Source organism: Pempheris klunzingeri, chromosome 10 (assembly GCF_042242105.1).
Source record: "Pempheris klunzingeri isolate RE-2024b chromosome 10, fPemKlu1.hap1, whole genome shotgun sequence".
Lineage (NCBI taxonomy): Eukaryota > Metazoa > Chordata > Actinopteri > Acropomatiformes > Pempheridae > Pempheris > Pempheris klunzingeri.
This window is the reverse complement of record NC_092021.1, coordinates 649797-667827: the sequence shown is the minus strand read 5'-3', so window position 1 is coordinate 667827 and position 18031 is coordinate 649797. Positions and strand designations below refer to the sequence as shown.

General features: G+C 48.7%; 1 protein-coding gene across 2 annotated transcripts in view; it reads left to right on the top strand.

Moving 5' to 3' along the window:
• Window positions 1-333: 333 nt before the first annotated feature.
• The window catches only part of ankrd44 (ankyrin repeat domain 44), a 29728-nt gene continuing 12030 nt past the window's right edge, over window positions 334-18031 (top strand). For both annotated transcript variants that reach the window (XM_070838684.1, XM_070838683.1), the window contains exons 1-11: window positions 334-628; window positions 7987-8070; window positions 12609-12687; window positions 12831-12901; window positions 13549-13749; window positions 14178-14265; window positions 14826-14968; window positions 15223-15435; window positions 15826-15904; window positions 16010-16124; window positions 16216-16298. In XM_070838684.1, coding sequence (XP_070694785.1) covers window positions 602-628; window positions 7987-8070; window positions 12609-12687; window positions 12831-12901; window positions 13549-13749; window positions 14178-14265; window positions 14826-14968; window positions 15223-15435; window positions 15826-15904; window positions 16010-16124; window positions 16216-16298 — 1183 coding nt within the window. In that variant the 5' untranslated portion in view covers window positions 334-601. The remainder of the gene's footprint in view (window positions 629-7986; window positions 8071-12608; window positions 12688-12830; window positions 12902-13548; window positions 13750-14177; window positions 14266-14825; window positions 14969-15222; window positions 15436-15825; window positions 15905-16009; window positions 16125-16215; window positions 16299-18031) is intronic.

The following is an 18031-nucleotide window of genomic DNA, read 5'->3' as shown; positions in this document are numbered from 1 at the left end:
GGTGCTCTGGGTGTCATCCCCCGGCCGTCCATGGGGGGGCAGCATGGAGGAGTCTCCGGCTGTGGTTGGTGCTGAGGAAGCTTCTCCTCCTCCGGCGCATCAGAGAGGAGGAGAGACGGGCCCCCACTTCCTGTGTGCACCCCCGCTCCGCTGACTGCAGCCTGGCCGCCTCTCCGGGAGGCTCGAGGCTCTGCTGACCGGGGAGGAGGAGGCTACTGTGGGCGGTGTGAGGCTGGGAGAGAGGCCCGGGACCTCCGTGCAGCTGCGGCCGTAAATGTGGATTCTTTACACCCGTGCCGTTTGTGCTCCCCCCCCCGACCGCCCCCGTCTCCCCCCGCGACTCCGAGCGCCCGCCTCGGATCGGCAGCGTCGCCGCAGATAGCGCGAGCGGAGCGGGGCTGCCTGCCGGCCCGGGAGCTCGCCCCGGCCTTCGTCACCACCCTCATCCTCCCGTGTGTCTGCTGAGGGAGCCGCCCGGGGCGTCCGGCCCCCTGAAGTCCCGCGGGAGGAGCGCAGAGAGGGGGGAGGAGCGGCGTGTTCCGGGGCGCAGCATCGCACCGCGCTCGGTGCTGCGGCGGCGGAGGGAGCGGATGACCCAGAGATGGCGGTGCTCAAGCTGGCCGAGCAGGTAGAGCCGCTAGCCGCTGCTAGCTGTTAGCTCCGTGTCCTAAATGTGTCTGAATGTGTGTGTGTGTGTGTGTGTGTGCGGCCTCCCGAGGAAAACACACGTTAGTCCCGTGCAGGATGCTCCAGGAGCGGGGGGGGGGTGGTGGTGGTGTGTGTGTGTGTGTGTGTGTGTGTATATGTGTGTGTGTGTGTGTTGGGGGGGGGCAGCAGCAGCAGCCATATCTGTCCTCTTCTTCTTCTTCTGCTTTGTTCGCTAAAAGCTTCGGTGTTCCGCTAAAAGGAGGACGGTCCTCCTCACACACTTCCTGCCGTGTTTCCCTCCCCAGGCTCGGGCTCGCTTCTGTCGATCAGATGTTTGGCTTCACGCAGACCGGGACCGGAGGAGCTCGGCACAGGGTCCCTTTAGTAGCAGCTCCGGAGCTTTCTATAGTGTCACAGTGTGCTCTCTGTGAGTCTCTACCTGAAGCTGAGCACCACAGGGGTCCTGCACTGGAACAGAGAGTGTGTGTGTGTGTGCTCTCACTGATGAGTCTTCCAGTGTACTCAGGTGTGTTTGGTGCTGTGTCTCAGAGCTGGGCTGATGTTGGGGGGGGGTCTTAAACAGGTCCAGGGTGACACAGCTCCGTCCTATCAGATCTGCTGCAGAGTCCAATGTTTTCTGTGCAGCTCTGAAAAGTGGGACTTCCTGTTGTTCTCAGGCAGCGTGCTGATGGGGGCCGATAGCTGGTGGGGGCCAATAGCTGGTGGGGGCCAATAGCTGATGCCCTAGCTCAGCTCAGCTCAGCTCAGCTCAGCTCAGCTCAGCTCAGCTCAGTGGCTTCTACTCTTTTTCCTCTCATCATGTGCTGATCAAGAGTGGGTCACGTGGAAATGTGCTGCAGCCGGTGGTGGTGCTCAGCCTGTTGCTCCGGTTATAATGATGTGAGTCAGGTTTAAGATGAGCCCCCCCCCCCTCCACCTATGGGCACTGCATCTCCTGTTGTCCTCCTCATGTTCTTATCATTGTTAGGTACCAGGGGCGGGGGGTCCACCTGGGGTCTGCGTGCTCTGATGTCACGTCTTCTCCTGTTGTAGTTATGTGAACAGGACATCTTCCCACCAAACAGAATACAAAGGAAGCACAGGAAGTTGTTGGCTTTGACTGTCTGCTGCAGCTCTGCTCTGCTCTGTGTGTGTGTGTCTGTGTGTGTGTGTGTGTCTGTGTGTGTGTGTGTGTGTGTGTGTCTGTGTGTCTGTGTGTGTGTGTGTCTGTGTGTGTGTGTGTGTGTGTGTGTGTGTGTGTGTGTGTGTGTGTGTGTGTGTCTGTGTCTGTCTCTGTGTGTCTGTGTGTGTGTGTGTGTGTGTGTCTGTGTGTGTGTGTGTGTCTGTCTCTGTGTGTCTGTCTGTGTGTGTGTGTGTGTGTGTGTGTGTGTGTGTGTGTGTGTCTGTCTCTGTGTGTCTGTCTCTGTGTCTGTCTCTGTGTGTGTGTGTCTGTCTGTGTGTGTGTGTGTGTGTGTGTGTGTGTGTGTCTGTCTCTGTGTGTCTGTCTCTGTGTCTGTCTCTGTGTGTGTGTGTCTGTCTGTGTGTGTGTGTGTGTGTGTGTGTGTCTGTCTCTGTGTGTGTCTGTGTGTGTGTGTGTGTGTCTGTCTCTGTGTCTGTCTGTGTGTGTGTGTGTCTGTCTGTGTGTGTGTGTGTGTCTGTCTGTGTGTGTCTGTGTGTGTGTGTGTGTCTGTCTCTGTGTCTGTCTCTGTGTCTGTCTCTGTGTGTGTGTGTGTGTGTGTGTCTGTCTCTGTGTGTGTGTGTCTGTGTGTGTGTCTGTGTGTGTGTGTGTGTGTGTCCACCGTGGATGTGCACATGTGTCAGATTTCCTGTCTTCTTCTCCTTCTGTCTTGTTCACAGTGGTTTCCTCTATTGTTTCCTGGGTGTGTTTTCGGTAGCTGACACACTGCCTGATAACATGTAGAACAGTGGCTCTTTGCTTCTGATGAAGAGCGCCACTGTTAGCACGGCATCACTAGTGTGTCGATGGCCCCCGAGGGGGGGGGGGGGGGGCACTTACAGGCCTGTCACCTCAGGCATCAGAGGAAGTGATTCTTTAAAGGAGGGGGGCACTAAAGGGGACGCACTGAATGTGTGTGTACTGTGTGGACATGATGTTTATGTGTTGCAGGTTGGGCTGTGTGTGTGTTTGGAATAGAAACAGAGAATGAAAGAGTGGGGGATGGAAAGAGAAATCTGTGTGTCCTTCCTCTTCCACAAGGTCCTCAAAGGGTAACAGAAACACTCTGACTGATGGAGGCAGCAGCTCTAAAATCCCTGTTTTAGTGAATGTAGTCTGGCGTGTGTGCAGAGAGCTTAAATCCCTGTTTTAGTGAATGGAGTCTGGTGTGTGTGCAGAGAGCTTAAATCCCTGTTTTAGTGAATGGAGTCTGGTGTGTGTGCAGAGAGCTTAAATCCCTGTTTTAGTGAATGGAGTCTGGTGTGTGTGCAGAGAGCTTAAATCCCTGTTTTAGTGAATGGAGTCTGGTGTGTGTGCAGAGAGCTTAAATCCCTGTTTTAGTGAATGGAGTCTGGCGTGTGTGCAGAGAGCTTAAATCCCTGTTTTAGTGAATGGAGTCTGGTGTGTGTGCAGAGAGCTAAATCCCTGTTTTAGTGAATGTAGTCTGGTGTGTGTGCAGAGAGCTTAAATCCCTGTTTTAGTGAATGGAGTCTGGTGCGTGTGCAGAGAGCGATAGAACGGCTGTTTGCGGTTAAACCAAAAGGATCTTCCAGGTCTCTCTCCTGCTGGCTGAGGTGATCTACTGGACCAGTTCCAACACTTTTACTACCTACCAGTCACTCAGACACCAGGATGTGGACACAGAGGACCAGGGGGAGAAACAGAGGAGTTATGCTTTAAACAGGAACACTTTCCTCTTGTCATTGGTCAGTAATGTAGTTTGGGTGTCATTAGCTGAGCCTGGGGGCTCACAGGCAGCGTTTATCTGTTACTGTGTGGAGATGTGTATGTGAGAATGTGTGGAACAACAATGAACTCTTATGTTTGAGATACTGTGAGATGGTCTGCAGCCGCGTTAGTAGAGCTTCACCAATATATCAGCGAGACCGATATAGAGAGCCGGAGTTCTGACTTCACTTCCTGTTTAGCCTCCACCAGCTTCTGTAGCTCAGTGAACATTTCTGTCAGTGGTCTGTCTGAATGAATGAATGATTACTCTCCATCTTCTAAGACAAATCCATCACAGCTGCTGCTATCAAAGAAACTGCCCCTTGTCATTTTAATTACGTTCAACAGAAAAAGGACAGAGACTGAGATTCAGATGTAATAATTAAATAAGCATATTGTCATTAAATATTTTGATGGAAGAGCTGATGGATCCTTTCCAGAGCCAGTACCGGCATCACACTGGTGTTATTCTGAAGAGTCTGTCGGCCTCCAGGCTCCACTATGGGTCAGTGTGTAGGTGCTGGTATGTGTTTGAGGGAATGCTCTCATTCATGCTCACACTCCCTAAATCTCCTCGGCCTGCTGGTGCCCCTCCAGGTCCCCATGGTGATCGGAGACACAGCGCTGGGACGGGGCACTGCTGCCACTTTTTGAGCTTTTCTGCATGTGGACTTGCAAAAATGTGTGTGTGTGTGTGTGTGTGTGTGTGTGTGTGTGTGAAGCCCTTAGACAGAAAAGCTAAATAGGCCACATGCTGCCAAGTGTTGGCTGCTTCTTTAAAGGCACAACCCCCCCACCCCCCCCACCCCTTTTCTCCCCAGCTGGGACCTCGCTCACTACTCTCTACCCTAAATGTGTCCCTCCACTTCCATGTCTTATCACTGTGCTCCAGTAAACTCTGATCAAACCTACATTAGTGCTCCACTGCTTCGAGCGGACTGAAATGGTGCCTCAGCCAATAGGAGCACATCTCTTTCTGTCACCCACATACTTCCTGGTTTGGCAGCGTGCTTTGTTACGTGGTGTGAAGTTATTACTTGGTGTGAGATAGGTGTAAGTTTCACAGAGGAAAAAGTGACAGATGAGTCCGAGCCATCTTCTTTCTCTCTCTCTCGAGCTGAAAAGGCATGAGGTTAGCCTAGCTTAGCATAAAGGAGCAGCTCACCAGGCTCTCTGAAGGTGCAAACATAAAGCTCACTAACTCTTCTGTCTCTTTAGTTTAATGCACACACAAGCAGAAACGGGAAAATGTCCGTTTGCGGATTTAGAGGAAGTGAAGTGCTAAAACTGTTTAGCGATTAACAACAGTCTATGTGAGGTGTCTCTGCTGGTTGCCAGGCAACCCCACCGTGGCAAAGTCACCTGACGTCGCCACGAGACAGACGAGCACCAAATGTACCGGCGGGCTGTGTGGATTAAACAAGCAGCATGAACTCTGAACAGAGCCAGGCCAGGTGTCCCCCCCGCACTGCCCCCAGTCTCCATGCTAAGCTCAGCTGATCACCTGCTGGCTCCGGTTCCTCAGTGACATATCGATCTTCTCTGTGTCTCAGTGTCTTCTAAAGGAATAGTGGGATGCTGTTGGAAATACATGTATTTTCTTTGTTGCTGAGAGTTTGATGAGAAGAACGGCACCGCTGTCATGTCCGCATGGAATTTATTAAGGTGGAGCAGGCAAGTGGCTAGCTTAGCTTAGCATAAAGACGGGAATCGGGGGGCTAGCTAGCCTGGCTCTGAGCAAAGGTAACAAAATACACCTACCAGCACCTGTGGAGCATCTGTAATTGTATTGTGTTGTATGAGTATGTATAGAAGTTACTCTTCAGAACAGGTTGACACTGTGAGAAGACAGTTCTAGAAAGTACTACACAGTGTTTCATCGTAGGTTTCCACTATGTAAAGGTGGCAGTTACACAGGAATAAGATGATGTGGCTTTACACCAGAGTCACACTGAAGCACAAACAAGGCCAGATGGGGAAGTGGTGTCATTTTGTGCCTTCATGTGAGCAAAGCAGAAGTGAAACGCTCCTGTGCGGTTCCTCTCTCTGGTTTCTGAGAAGGAGACTCTGTGCAACAGGAAGTCAGGCAGAAACACGCAGGAAGCGAAGTGAGGCCTGTTAATCTGCTTCATCAGTAACACGTCTTACCTGTAGTCCACATGTCTGTCTCTGCAGGGGCTCTGACATCGACCCCCTGCTGTCTAAATCATCACATCACACTCGTTCACTCCTTCATGTTAAAGGACCATTCCAGTGGTTTTTGCAGGTTTTCCCCAGTTAACCATGTTGCCGTCTTTCAGATTTGTGAATGCATTTTAAGGCTCTAGTGGTAGAGAGAGTGAGTCCTAAAAGCCGGACATAAGTCAGCAGTTTCTCCCTCCAGTTCCTGCGTCTGAGTTTCTGAAGGGGTTTTAGGTCTGCGTTATGTTCTACGTGTCTTAAAAGAGGCAGGTGGCTACATGTGACTACAGAGGTAGTCAAGGACGTCACACATCACGCCAAACACCGACTTCCTTCTGAACAAAACATGTGAGGATCATAAACTTTTGTTTGCCACACAGCTGATTTTCTGAGACAATCCCGAATCCAACGGAAGAATCTCATTGGCTGTTTGTGGAGGGAACCAGGGCCATGCTGACCTCTGGTTGGCCGACAGAAATATGTCCTCCCTGCATCTATCTTTTTACCACATTGTGATGATACGATTGTATTAAAATTCTACAAGATGTGTTCAGACCTCTTGGACAGCAGAAACTAGCTGTGAACACAACCCTGACCTCATCGAGTTGAGTTGGTTACTTGTTAGTAAACAGCTAGTTCCACTAAGTCCAATCTTCTCTCTGTATTTTAGCTCTGTGTTTGGTCTCCTCCACCTCCTGAAGGAAATAGCTGTCTCTTTCACAGCTAAATGGTTTAATGGTCACTAACTGTGGTTTGGTGCTGAGCAGGCCGTGTAGTGAGACTCTCAACAGATCAGCACGAACTGTAAGTCGAGGGTCATGTGACGCCAAGTGAGCTAGCCTGCTAGCGTTTTTGCTAACTACTCATGGCCGTGCGGGCTGCTCTTACTGTGGTATCTGGTAGATGACGTTTTTGTTAGACGGGAGTTTTTATTAGAAACAGTTTTATTAGAAGCGGACACATTTCAGCAGGAAGTGATTATAGAAGATTATGTTTGTCACCTAATAATGAAGACATAATAATGATTATTAATCAGACTGTGGACTGAGCTGGTGGAGGAAACACACCCACATATTGTCTTTCATTTAAAAGCTGATGTGTATCGGCCTAAATGAAGAGATCCTCGTGTGGCTTCTTGATCAAATTTGGAACATTGTTGTTTTCATGAATATACGTGAATAAAATGTCTTCATTGTGTTTCTCATGATCATCGTTATATTGATTGTAAGTCCTTATTAAAATGTTTTGAATTGTTCAAATTGCAATTTGTCCAATGTAAATGGAGGTAAAATAAAAAAGCAGCTTTTCACTAATGTGATGAGGACAGTTGTGTAATGCGGCTCCTCACTGTTTATGTTCCTGTACTGTACTAGTAGACAAGCTTCCAAACACAGTGGCACCCTCAGCTGTGTCTGTTGGTCATGTGACCCCACCCTGCAGGCCGTGGCAGTCCGTCGAGAGTCTGTCAGAGCTGAACTCACCACAGAACGCTGTAAGGACGAGGAGAGCTGCAGATCAGACTCCTGTCACATTGTCAGTTATTGATTATCTCCTCTTTAAAGAGCTTTAATGTAAAGTCAACATGATGTGCAGACAAGGACGTACAGTTCAACTCGAATAAACCCTTTAAGTCACTTATGTGTCGCTGAAGACGTTACACTGCAAACATCTTTTACTCCTGCAGCCCTGCTTCTGTTCCTTTAAAACTGGTACTGATAGCTGCTGTGTGTGTGTGTGTGTGTGTGTGTGTGTGTGTGTGTGTGTGTGTGTGTGTGTGTGTGTGTGTGTGTGTGTGTGTGTGTGTGTGTCTGTCTCTGTGTGTCTGTCTCTCTGTGTGTGTGTGTGTGTGTGCAGGGCCTCTATTTACCTCATATCTGGGATCTGGAAAAGAAAATAAGGGCTTCAGAGACATGACCTCCGGCAGTGCCCTTCATTAAATCATAAAGCACACACATTCTTCACCAACAACATTTTCTCTGCATGTCAGCAAATATTTCACTCCTGTCAACGTAGAACAAGTCCTGTCAGTAATCCAGCCTCTAGTAGCCCTCACTGCTCCAGCTGTTGTAAACATGGCAGCTTAAAGTCACACACACACACACACACAGCCATGTGTACTGTGGGAAGGATCATGCTTGGTCTAATTCCTGGAAATGTTCTGTCTAACATGTCGCTCTGCCACGTCGCCTCACTTTGATGAAACTTTGGTTCACTGAAGTTCCACTCTGACTGAGCTCCTGTCTCCTCCCCAGCCTCCTCTCATCCAGGCGATTTTCAGTGGAGACCCTGAAGAGATCCGCATGCTCATTTACAAGTCTGAAGACATCAATGCTCTGGTGAGGACGCACACACACACACACACACACAGTCTTATGATGATGTCCATAACAAGAGCTCTCTTAGGATAAACCCTTCCAACAGCAGTCTCCTCTACATTTCACCCGTTGTATTAGACTGAAGTATTTTATATATATTGTACAGTTTCCAGCACTGGAAGCATTCTTATCTGACCACGTGCCCCCCCCCCCCCCCCCCCCCCATTAAAGTCGACCGACAAATAAATGCCTTGAGAGAAAGATGAAAAAATAGATAGTGATTAAAAATAAACTATTAATAATCTTGACAAAAAAGAACTATCCCACCTTACAAACTCAAAAATATCAGTAAGCCACCTACCGTTCCTATGAGTCCTAGTTCCACTGAAAACGTTTTCTGAATCTCATTTCACGTCTTTTTTCAAATTAAGAGTGAAATATACTTAGAGACAAGTTCTAAATGTCCAGTTAGATTTTTTACGGAGGTGCACTGCCTTCATTTAATGGTGTGGTGAGTTTGTCTGTTAACATCCAGTTAACAGTCTGCAGACAGCATCGTGTGAATCAGACAGGCTGAGTGTGTTTCCTCCCTCTTACATTACAACACTTGTCATTTTAAAAACCCTGTTTTACTGTGGATGTATAAAGAGACCTGGATACAGTGGAGCATGAAGCCAAAAACGTTTGACTTCCCGGGTGTAAATGCACCCAGATCTTCTTCACTGTGGGGCCCAGGGCCCGGAGCATGGCGGTCTAGTGTCGTGAGCCTGCCAAGCCGGTTAGCCCTTCGCTCCTGAATCAGGATCAAATCATTTAACCGTGCGTCTCTTCTAGACTTCCCAAATGTTATCTGAGCGAATGGACGCAGATGTAACTGTTGCAATGACACGATTTGACCACTATGTCAAATTGGCTTCATTGGCCTGGTGCGCTCCCGGGGGGGGGGTTGGCTCGTACTCTTACACAATACAAACAAAATGGGGCCCACCTTACTCCATAGCGCCACCAGTGGTCAAAAACTCCACAGGACACTTTCTCCTCATCCGTCAGACTTCTGTACTTTAGATGACGTGCAACACTGTTGTCCTGGACAATTTTACAACATTTCACCAAAAGCTGGTGCCACAGCAGCATATGTTTTTTACCACCTATAGGGCTCTCATACATGGTTTGTCCTTGTACTATAGCCTGATATTCATACACAGCATTTAGATATTCTCTAAAAGTCTTCGTCACCATGTGTAATGTGTAAGGGATAATGCCCGATGAGTCGTCCATTATCAGGAAGTAATGGACGACGTGTGCGTGTCAGACGGTTCTCTGCCTCCATTAACTCCTGATAATGGACATCTTGTCGGGCATTATCCCACTTATACCACGGTCATTTGCCAAAGAAAAAAAATGAGATCAGTCATTTATACCAAAGGGAAACACTGTTCACTGCTCCAGTAAATAGGATGGATCATAGATACGACGTGGCAACAGGAGATGTTTCTAGTCCCTCAGTTCATAGATCCCTGTGGCTCAGCTGCTAACGTTATGCTAACAAGATTCAACATAAATAATGCTGCGACAATGTATGTGTTCTGAACGGACAAACAGCCAACTCCTTAGTGTCCTCTAGTCCAACTCTTCATACAGACTGATACCGACCAATCAGAGGACGCTTCTTTACAGACTGATACCGACCAATCAGAGGACTCTTCTTTATACAGACTGATACCGACCAATCAGAGGACGCTTCTTTATAGACTGATACCGACCAATCAGAGGACGCTTCTTTATACAGACTGATACCGACCAATCAGAGGACGCTTCTTTACAGACTGATACCGACCAATCAGAGGACGCTTCTTTATACAGACTGATACCGACCAATCAGAGGACGCTTCTTTACAGACTGATACCGACCAATCAGAGGACGCTTCTTTATAGACTGATACCGACCAATCAGAGGACGCTTCTTTATAGACTGATACCGACCAATCAGAGGACGCTTCTTTATACGGACTGATACCGACCAATCAGAGGACGCTTCTTTACAGACTGATACCGACCAATCAGAGGACGCTTCTTTACAGACTGATACCGACCAATCAGAGGACGCTTCTTTACAGACTGATACCGACCAATCAGAGGACGCTTCTTTATACAGACTGATACTGACCAATCAGAGGACGCTTCTTTATAGACTGATACCGACCAATCAGAGGACGCTTCTTTACAGACTGATACCGACCAATCAGAGGACGCTTCTTTACAGACTGATACCGACCAATCAGAGGACGCTTCTTTATACAGACTGATACCGACCAATCAGAGGACGCTTCTTTACAGACTGATACCGACCAATCAGAGGACGCTTCTTTACAGACTGATACCGACCAATCAGAGGACGCTTCTTTATACAGACTGATACCGACCAATCAGAGGACGCTTCTTTATAGACTGATACCGACCAATCAGAGGACGCTTCTTTATAGACTGATACCGACCAATCAGAGGACGCTTCTTTATAGACTGATACCGACCAATCAGAGGACGCTTCTTTACACAGACTGATACCGACCAATCAGAGGACTCTTCTTTATAGACTGATACCGACCAATCAGAGGACGCTTCTTTATAGACTGATACCGACCAATCAGAGGACGCTTCTTTACAGACTGATACCGACCAATCAGAGGACGCTTCTTTATAGACTGATACCGACCAATCAGAGGACGCTTCTTTATAGACTGATACCGACCAATCAGAGGACGCTTCTTTATACAGACTGATACCGACCAATCAGAGGACGCTTCTTTATACAGACTGATACCGACCAATCAGAGGACGCTTCTTTATAGACTGATACCGACCAATCAGAGGACGCTTCTTTATAGACTGATACCGACCAATCAGAGGACGCTTCTTTATAGACTGATACCGACCAATCAGAGGACGCTTCTTTACACAGACTGATACCGACCAATCAGAGGACGCTTCTTTACAGACTGATACCGACCAATCAGAGGACGCTTCTTTATAGACTGATACCGACCAATCAGAGGACACTTCTTTATAGACTGATACCGACCAATCAGAGGACACTTCTTTATAGACTGATACCGACCAATCAGAGGACACGACACTTCTCACACAGACCGTGAATTTGAATCCAGATCTGTATGCAGATTAAAGATTCCTTTTCCACTGTATCTGTGCTCAAAATTGGCGTTTTCCTCCCCCATCGTTTTCTCTCCCCTCCCCTCCACAGCCCCCACTTCCTGTCATAGCCAGCACCCAAGGGTGGAGGGAGGAATGCCACAGGCCAGCAGTCAGTAGTGTGTGTTTACCGACATCATGTGGGCGTAGATGAACAACATGTGTGTACCAGGGCAGCACAGGATGTGGGCTGGGGGGCTTCAGCCTCATGTGTGTGTGCTGACGGCACGGCCACTGTCCTCTGTAGACGGAGAGGCTGTGGTCCTGTGGTCCTGTGGTCCTGTGGGGTGGTCCTGTCAGAGCTGACCAGGAGGAGCGATGGCTGTGTTGACACTGACGGCCCTGTCACTGATGCTCAGCCCATCATCTGTGAACTGATATCACAGCCTCCTTTGTTTGGCCTCAGCGTGCTCACTGACTCGTAGCGTTCCAGGATGTGCAAAAGTACTTATTTACTTAACTACTGTACTTGAGGACACATCTGAGGTACTTGAGTCTTTTCTTTCACACTCCTACTCCTACTGCTCCTGCCGGGTACCTCACAGATACACCGAGCCTTTAAAATGAGGTGATTGGTTCTAAATGAAACCACTCAATAGTATACACCTGAGTTTGTGAGTTCTTTATGCAAAAACATTGCAGCTTCTCAGATGTGAAGTAGCTGCTTCTCTCTTTCAGCTGTTTTAATAATCACAGTGTGTTTTGTAGTGATGTTGGTGGTTGGGCTGTTGTTTGGACACGACAGGCACTGTGAAGGAGCCACTTTGGCTCTGGCACATTGTGACACCATTTCTCACTATTTTCACCATTTTTCCAAACTAAACAATCAGTGGACTGATGGAGAGAAAATTATCAGCAGATGAATCCAGAAAGAAAAGAATCATCAGCTGCAGTTCGACTCTAAATAGTGCAGAACGAGCTCCAACAATAACATCCTGCTTTTCCATCCATCATGAGGAATAATAATCTAACGATGGAATATATACTAGTCCTATAACAGTCACAGGGGACTCTTTCCTGCTTTTATCCTCTAACTACAGTTTCCTCATTATAGGAAGAGACATTTCCTGCAGGAACACTTTCAGTGACAGTGTGTTGGTGCTTCTACTTCAGTGAAGGATCTGCAGACTTGTGGCTGCAGATTGAACCTCAGTATTTCCTGTAGCGCCAAATATCACTGAAAGCTTGGTCACATGTCCTTGTGTTTTTAACAAATGTGATTATAGTTGGTCTAAACGTGTTTTAATTAGCCCCACCTCAGTGTGTAACCACAGTACTGTGCAGTCAGGGAAACCCTGCTGTGCCTTTCTAACGTTACAAGCATGTACCAACTGACCGGCCTCCTCCCCCAGGACACAGAGAAACGCACCCCGCTGCATGCGGCGGCCTTCCTGGGCGACGCCGAGATCACCGAGCTCCTCATCCTGTCTGGTAAAGTATCTTCACCTCCCCCTCTCCTTTCCGTGTCGTCTCCTTCCCGCCTCCATCTTTTCTCAGCTGTGTGCAGCTGTGACTGATCAGCTGGTTTCACCTCCTCACTGCATGTGTTTGTCTGTGCTCCTCTTCCTCTGCAGGGGCCCGGGTCAACGCCAAAGACAACATGTGGCTCACCCCTCTGCACCGTGCAGTGGCATCCCGCAGCGAGGTGAGCGCACGCACACACACACACACACACACACACACACACGCACGATGATGATGTAATTATGCATTTATGGTATCCATAGTGATTCATACACTGTGGCGTTCACATTACAGCACACAAACAAGGGTCATGTGCACAGGTATATCACCTATGCCACTAGTTACTAGTGCCACCGTGATGTCACTAGTTGGTTTGTCGACGCCATTTTGAACTCTCAAGTTTGGCTTTAAGGGCGTCGCCATTTTGGTTGTTTGGAGCCAGAAGTGACATTCATTCCAAAAAGACTGATTGGTCAGTGAGCAGGTAGCCCCGCCCTAAAGCACCCCCCCCCCCTTCCTGGTCTATCTTCCTCTAAATGGACCATAATTTGATAAATGAACGTCCTGCTGTGCTGAAGAAGACTGTAAACTAGAGACTGAGAGCAGAAACTGTTCAAAGAGAATGCAGCTTTAAGGCTCTGCAGCATTGGATTCACTTCTTAGACACTGAAGCTACGTCCACTTCCTTTATACAGTCCATGGTCATGTGCTGCATGACATCTCTCATCTCAGAGCCTCAGAGACACTAATGTAGAGACAGAGACCTGAAAGAGGCTCCTACGAGTTCTTTATGTATGAACGCCAACTCTCTCTGACTTTCATTCTCAGGAGGCCGTGCGAGTTTTGATCCGCCACTCGGCTGATGTGAATGCACGGGACAAGAACTGGCAGACGCCGCTGCACGTCGCTGCAGCCAATAATGCGCTGCGATGCGCTGAGGTCATCATCCCACTGCTGAGCAGTGTCAACGTGTCGGACCGCGGCGGACGCACCGCTCTGCATCACGCCGCCCTCAACGGGCACACAGAGGTACTGCAGACCGACTGACGGTCGGATGTATTTGAAATGAGTTGACGTGTGTGTTCCTGCTCCAGTCTGTCGGTGTCTCACCAACAAACCATGTAAGTGATGTAGCCCTCCTTGTGCTCCCTGGCTGAAGGAAACAGGTGGGCGAGCGCTGCTGGAATACTGCGCTTATGAAGTGGGTTATTCATTTGAAACACTCCTGTCTACAGAGTCATTCACAAATACTCTGACACTAAAACCAACAATGAGAGACTGGATGGACGGCGTCTCTGCTTCTGTTTCTGCAACAGCTGAGATGTATCTGCTCTGCTGTTACATAAAAACCATCACCCACACACTGACTCAAACACTCACATAGTGGGCCTGCTCACACATATAACGTCTCTGCTCTGACCACTAAGGCCCCCCACCCCTCTGCTTCTGTCTGTCAGATGGTAAACCTCCTCCTCGCCAAAGGAGCCAACATCAACGCCTTCGACAAGAAGGACAGCCGGGCGCTGCACTGGGCAGCGTTCATGGGTAAGAGACAAAGGTGGAGTTTGTTAAAGACGTATCGCTCGTCACATATCACATTTCCTGGAATCAGCAGCTCATTCGGAGTCAGCTGATGGTCAAAGGACGGATTCATTAGAGCTCCAGCTGTGAGCAGTGAGTTTACACACCAAATGAATGGACTGAAATAACATGTAAATATACTAACCACTTACTCCACTAAACACAGAATATGACTTCTTATAGCAACAGTTTAGATGTGATGAGAAATGCTTTGAGGACCTGGAAATGCTGAAATAAAATGAAACTTAATCATCACATAAAAAGCTGGAAAACTATAGTGACAAGGAACATTTGACCTGTTTTCTGACGTTATAGAGTCTGAACAATGAATACGTTCATATAAAAATAGATAATAGATCAATCAGCACTAAAATTAGGCTTAAAACAATGTTGCCTGCAGACATGTCTGTCGACCAAACTGTTGTTCTTTGCACAGAGTCTAAAGCAGCCGGTTACTTCCTGCTGTAGTGTTGCTGTAAGATGTAAGATCTGGTGATTGATGTGCTCTGGTGCGCCTCCTGCAGGACACCTGGATGTGGTGTGTCTGCTGGTGAGTCAGGGGGCGGAGATCAGCTGTAAGGACAAGCGGGGATACACCCCCCTCCACACGGCAGCCTCCAGTGGACAGATCGCTGTGGTTAAACACCTGCTCAACCTGGCCGTGGAGGTCAGGAGACACACACACACACACACACACACACACACACACTATTGTACTTCTGTCTTTGTGAGGACCCCCACTGACATAATGCATCCCCCAGCCCCTTACCGTAACCATATCCAAATTCTAACCTTAACCTTAAAACCAAGTCTGAACCCTCAAGCAGACCAAATGTCCTCACTATGTAGCAAGTACAAGAAGACGTACAGGCGGGCCTCTCTGTGGCCATGGTAACACGTGTTGCTTTGCTGTGACAACAGATCGATGAGTCCAACGCCTTTGGGAACACGGCGCTCCACCTGGCCTGTTTCAACGGTCAGGATGCCGTCGTCACCGAGCTCATCGATTACGGCGCCAACGTCAGCCAGCCCAACAACAAGGGCTTCACCCCGCTGCACTTCGCCGCTGCCTCCACACATGGAGCGCTCTGCCTGGAATTCCTGGTCAACAACGGGGCCGATGTCAATGTACAGGTAACCTAAAACTGGTTCTTTTGGCCACTGGGAGGCAGCAGGTACCGGCTGTGACCCCAACACTGACTCATCATCAGCTTTTCAGCTCAGCTTGTTAGCTGCTCACTTCCACACCCAGGAGTTACAGGAAAGCATCTAAATCCAGTGTTCTCCCTCTGGTAGCTCTGGTTTTGGTCTCCACCACCTGTCGAGGGAAGCTCTAGCTCTTTAGCTGTGCAGTAAAGGCACTGTTCAGCTCTCTGTGTATGGGAACAGCGCGTGATGAAGACAGATCATCGTGGAGATGACCGACTACCTGCGTCTCCCACAAGTGTTGTAGCTTGTGTTTGTGAAAATGAGGCGACGCTTCACATCAGCCCTGAAACCTGTTGTTCTGTTTCTCCTCGTCAGAGTCGGGATGGGAAGAGTCCTCTTCACATGACAGCAGTTCACGGACGCTTCACGCGCTCCCAGACCCTCATCCAGAACGGTGAGACCTCTTCATGCTCTGCTGTGTCTTGGACCGGCACCTCTGAACGGCTCCCATGTTGCACATTCTCACAATGAATAACTGAATGAGTTTGTTTTTTTTCAGGTGGGGAGATCGACAGCGTGGACAAGGACTGCAACACCCCTCTGCACATCGCTGCCCGCTATGGACATGAGCTCCTCATCAACACGCTGATCACCAGTGGAGCAGACTGTACAAGGTTTCTCTGCTCACCTGCACATAAATGATCACAGTGACAATGAAGCCAGTAAAAGAGACCATTGTTACCTCTCTGCATCTTTCTCCAAAAGGCGGGGAGTCCACGGCATGTTCCCTCTCCACCTGGCTGCCTTGAATGCTCACTCTGACTGCTGCCGGAAGCTGCTGTCCTCAGGTATCACACAGAGTTAACCCTGAAGTAGAAAGAGCTGTACTCCATGTGAAGGACTGGTGCAGTCTGATGCAACTGTCCGGCAGTGAAACGCTGTATTAGACATGTGTTCATTCAGCTGTTTGATTGCATGCATTCCTTGGCAGCGATGCAGCCGTTCCTAGGGCAGTCTAAATAACAGAAACACTTCCGTAGCTAAGAGTTAGCATATCAAGAGCTGCCTACATCAGTTTGTAGGGTCACTGTTAGAAAAAGGCCCGTTAGCGGCTGTGTGCTGGTCTTTGTGGGACGGCCCAGCCGCTGCTGCCCGTCAGTGCCAGGCCTCTGCATGGATCATCACTGGTGAGGAACGCTGACGTTCGGCCCGTACGTGTAGCATTAGCTTCAGTCCATTAGCATGTATGTAACACCTTTTACAAGAGACGATGCTGCTTCCAGCATCAACATGTCAATGAACTGCTTCAAATGTCAACTTCAAACTGCTACGTCAAAACATTCACTCATTAAACCGTAGTCTTTTAACTCTGATTTGGCTGATATTTCTCAGGGTTCTGTAGTCACCGTTTAGTTGGGTACCATCCAGGATGGATCTTTGCTGACTCAACATCATCCCAAAGTGTGATTTTCATGGAGATTTGAGGCCGGTTGTTTTCTGGCTCCCGGTGATGAATTCCTCGTATTCAGCTCCGGCCAAATTCAAGTCACAATGTTCCAGAAACAGACGAGGCCTGAGTCTAATTAGTCGCTGATGGGGCGCCTCTGCCTCTGGACGACAGTCTGCTCTGTCCACTGCTCCTCGCTGACGCCGCTGGTTAATATCTGGTTTACGTCTGAAAAGTTTCCTCGTTGCTTTTGGCAAAGAAATACTTTGTGTGTCCACTCATCCCACATGTGTAGTCGGTTTGGAGAGAGGCTTCTCCCGCACAGAAGAGGCTGGTGTGTTAAGCACAAGTGAAGTGTAGGAATAAAGAAAAGATGGCAACCCCTTGTGGCTCCACATCCTTTTAGAAGTTTAACAAGGCCCCCGCTGCTGCGTCTGGAGGCATGGAGCAGGATCAGACTGGGCTCCTCATGTGGCTCCGCTGTAGAGTGGCTGTAGTGAACAACAAAGAAGTCATTTACATGTGTTTACATGTGTTTGAGCCCGTGCAGCTGCTGTGAGCAGCAGTGCCCTGAGCTTTTGTATGTGTCGCACTTAGGAGCTGCATCAGGAGCGAAGTGTGAAGCTTAGACGGACCGTAGCGATAAAGGAAGAACAGCCACCGTGTTGTTCTGTGTAGTTTACTCTGGTGTGACTGTGACCGTTGTGACAGTGTGGGTTGTGTTCAGCGCAGCAGACCTGTCACTAATGGTTCCTCAGACAGGAGCAAGACTGAAACCAACACGCTGCAGCTGAAAGAGTTTCCACGGGTTGGACGTCGCCTTAAAATAGATACGATATTTAAGAAAACATGATGAAACCCTGAAAATACTTGAGCTCCACAGCAGCGGTCCACTCTTGTTAACGGTGCTCCTTGTTGCTCCACACAGTCAGTGTGTCAGCACAACAGTGACATGACCTGACACCCGTCACTTCCCAAAGATATCAGAATTTCAGAGAATAAACATGTCCCAGTAATCTGGTGATAGTTGTCTGTACATCCATGGCTCCACTGCAGTCAGGAGCTTCTAGGAGCCCATTCGGCCTACGCTTGATGGTGTCAGTGTGTCAAATAGTAAAAAGGATTGGCTAAAAA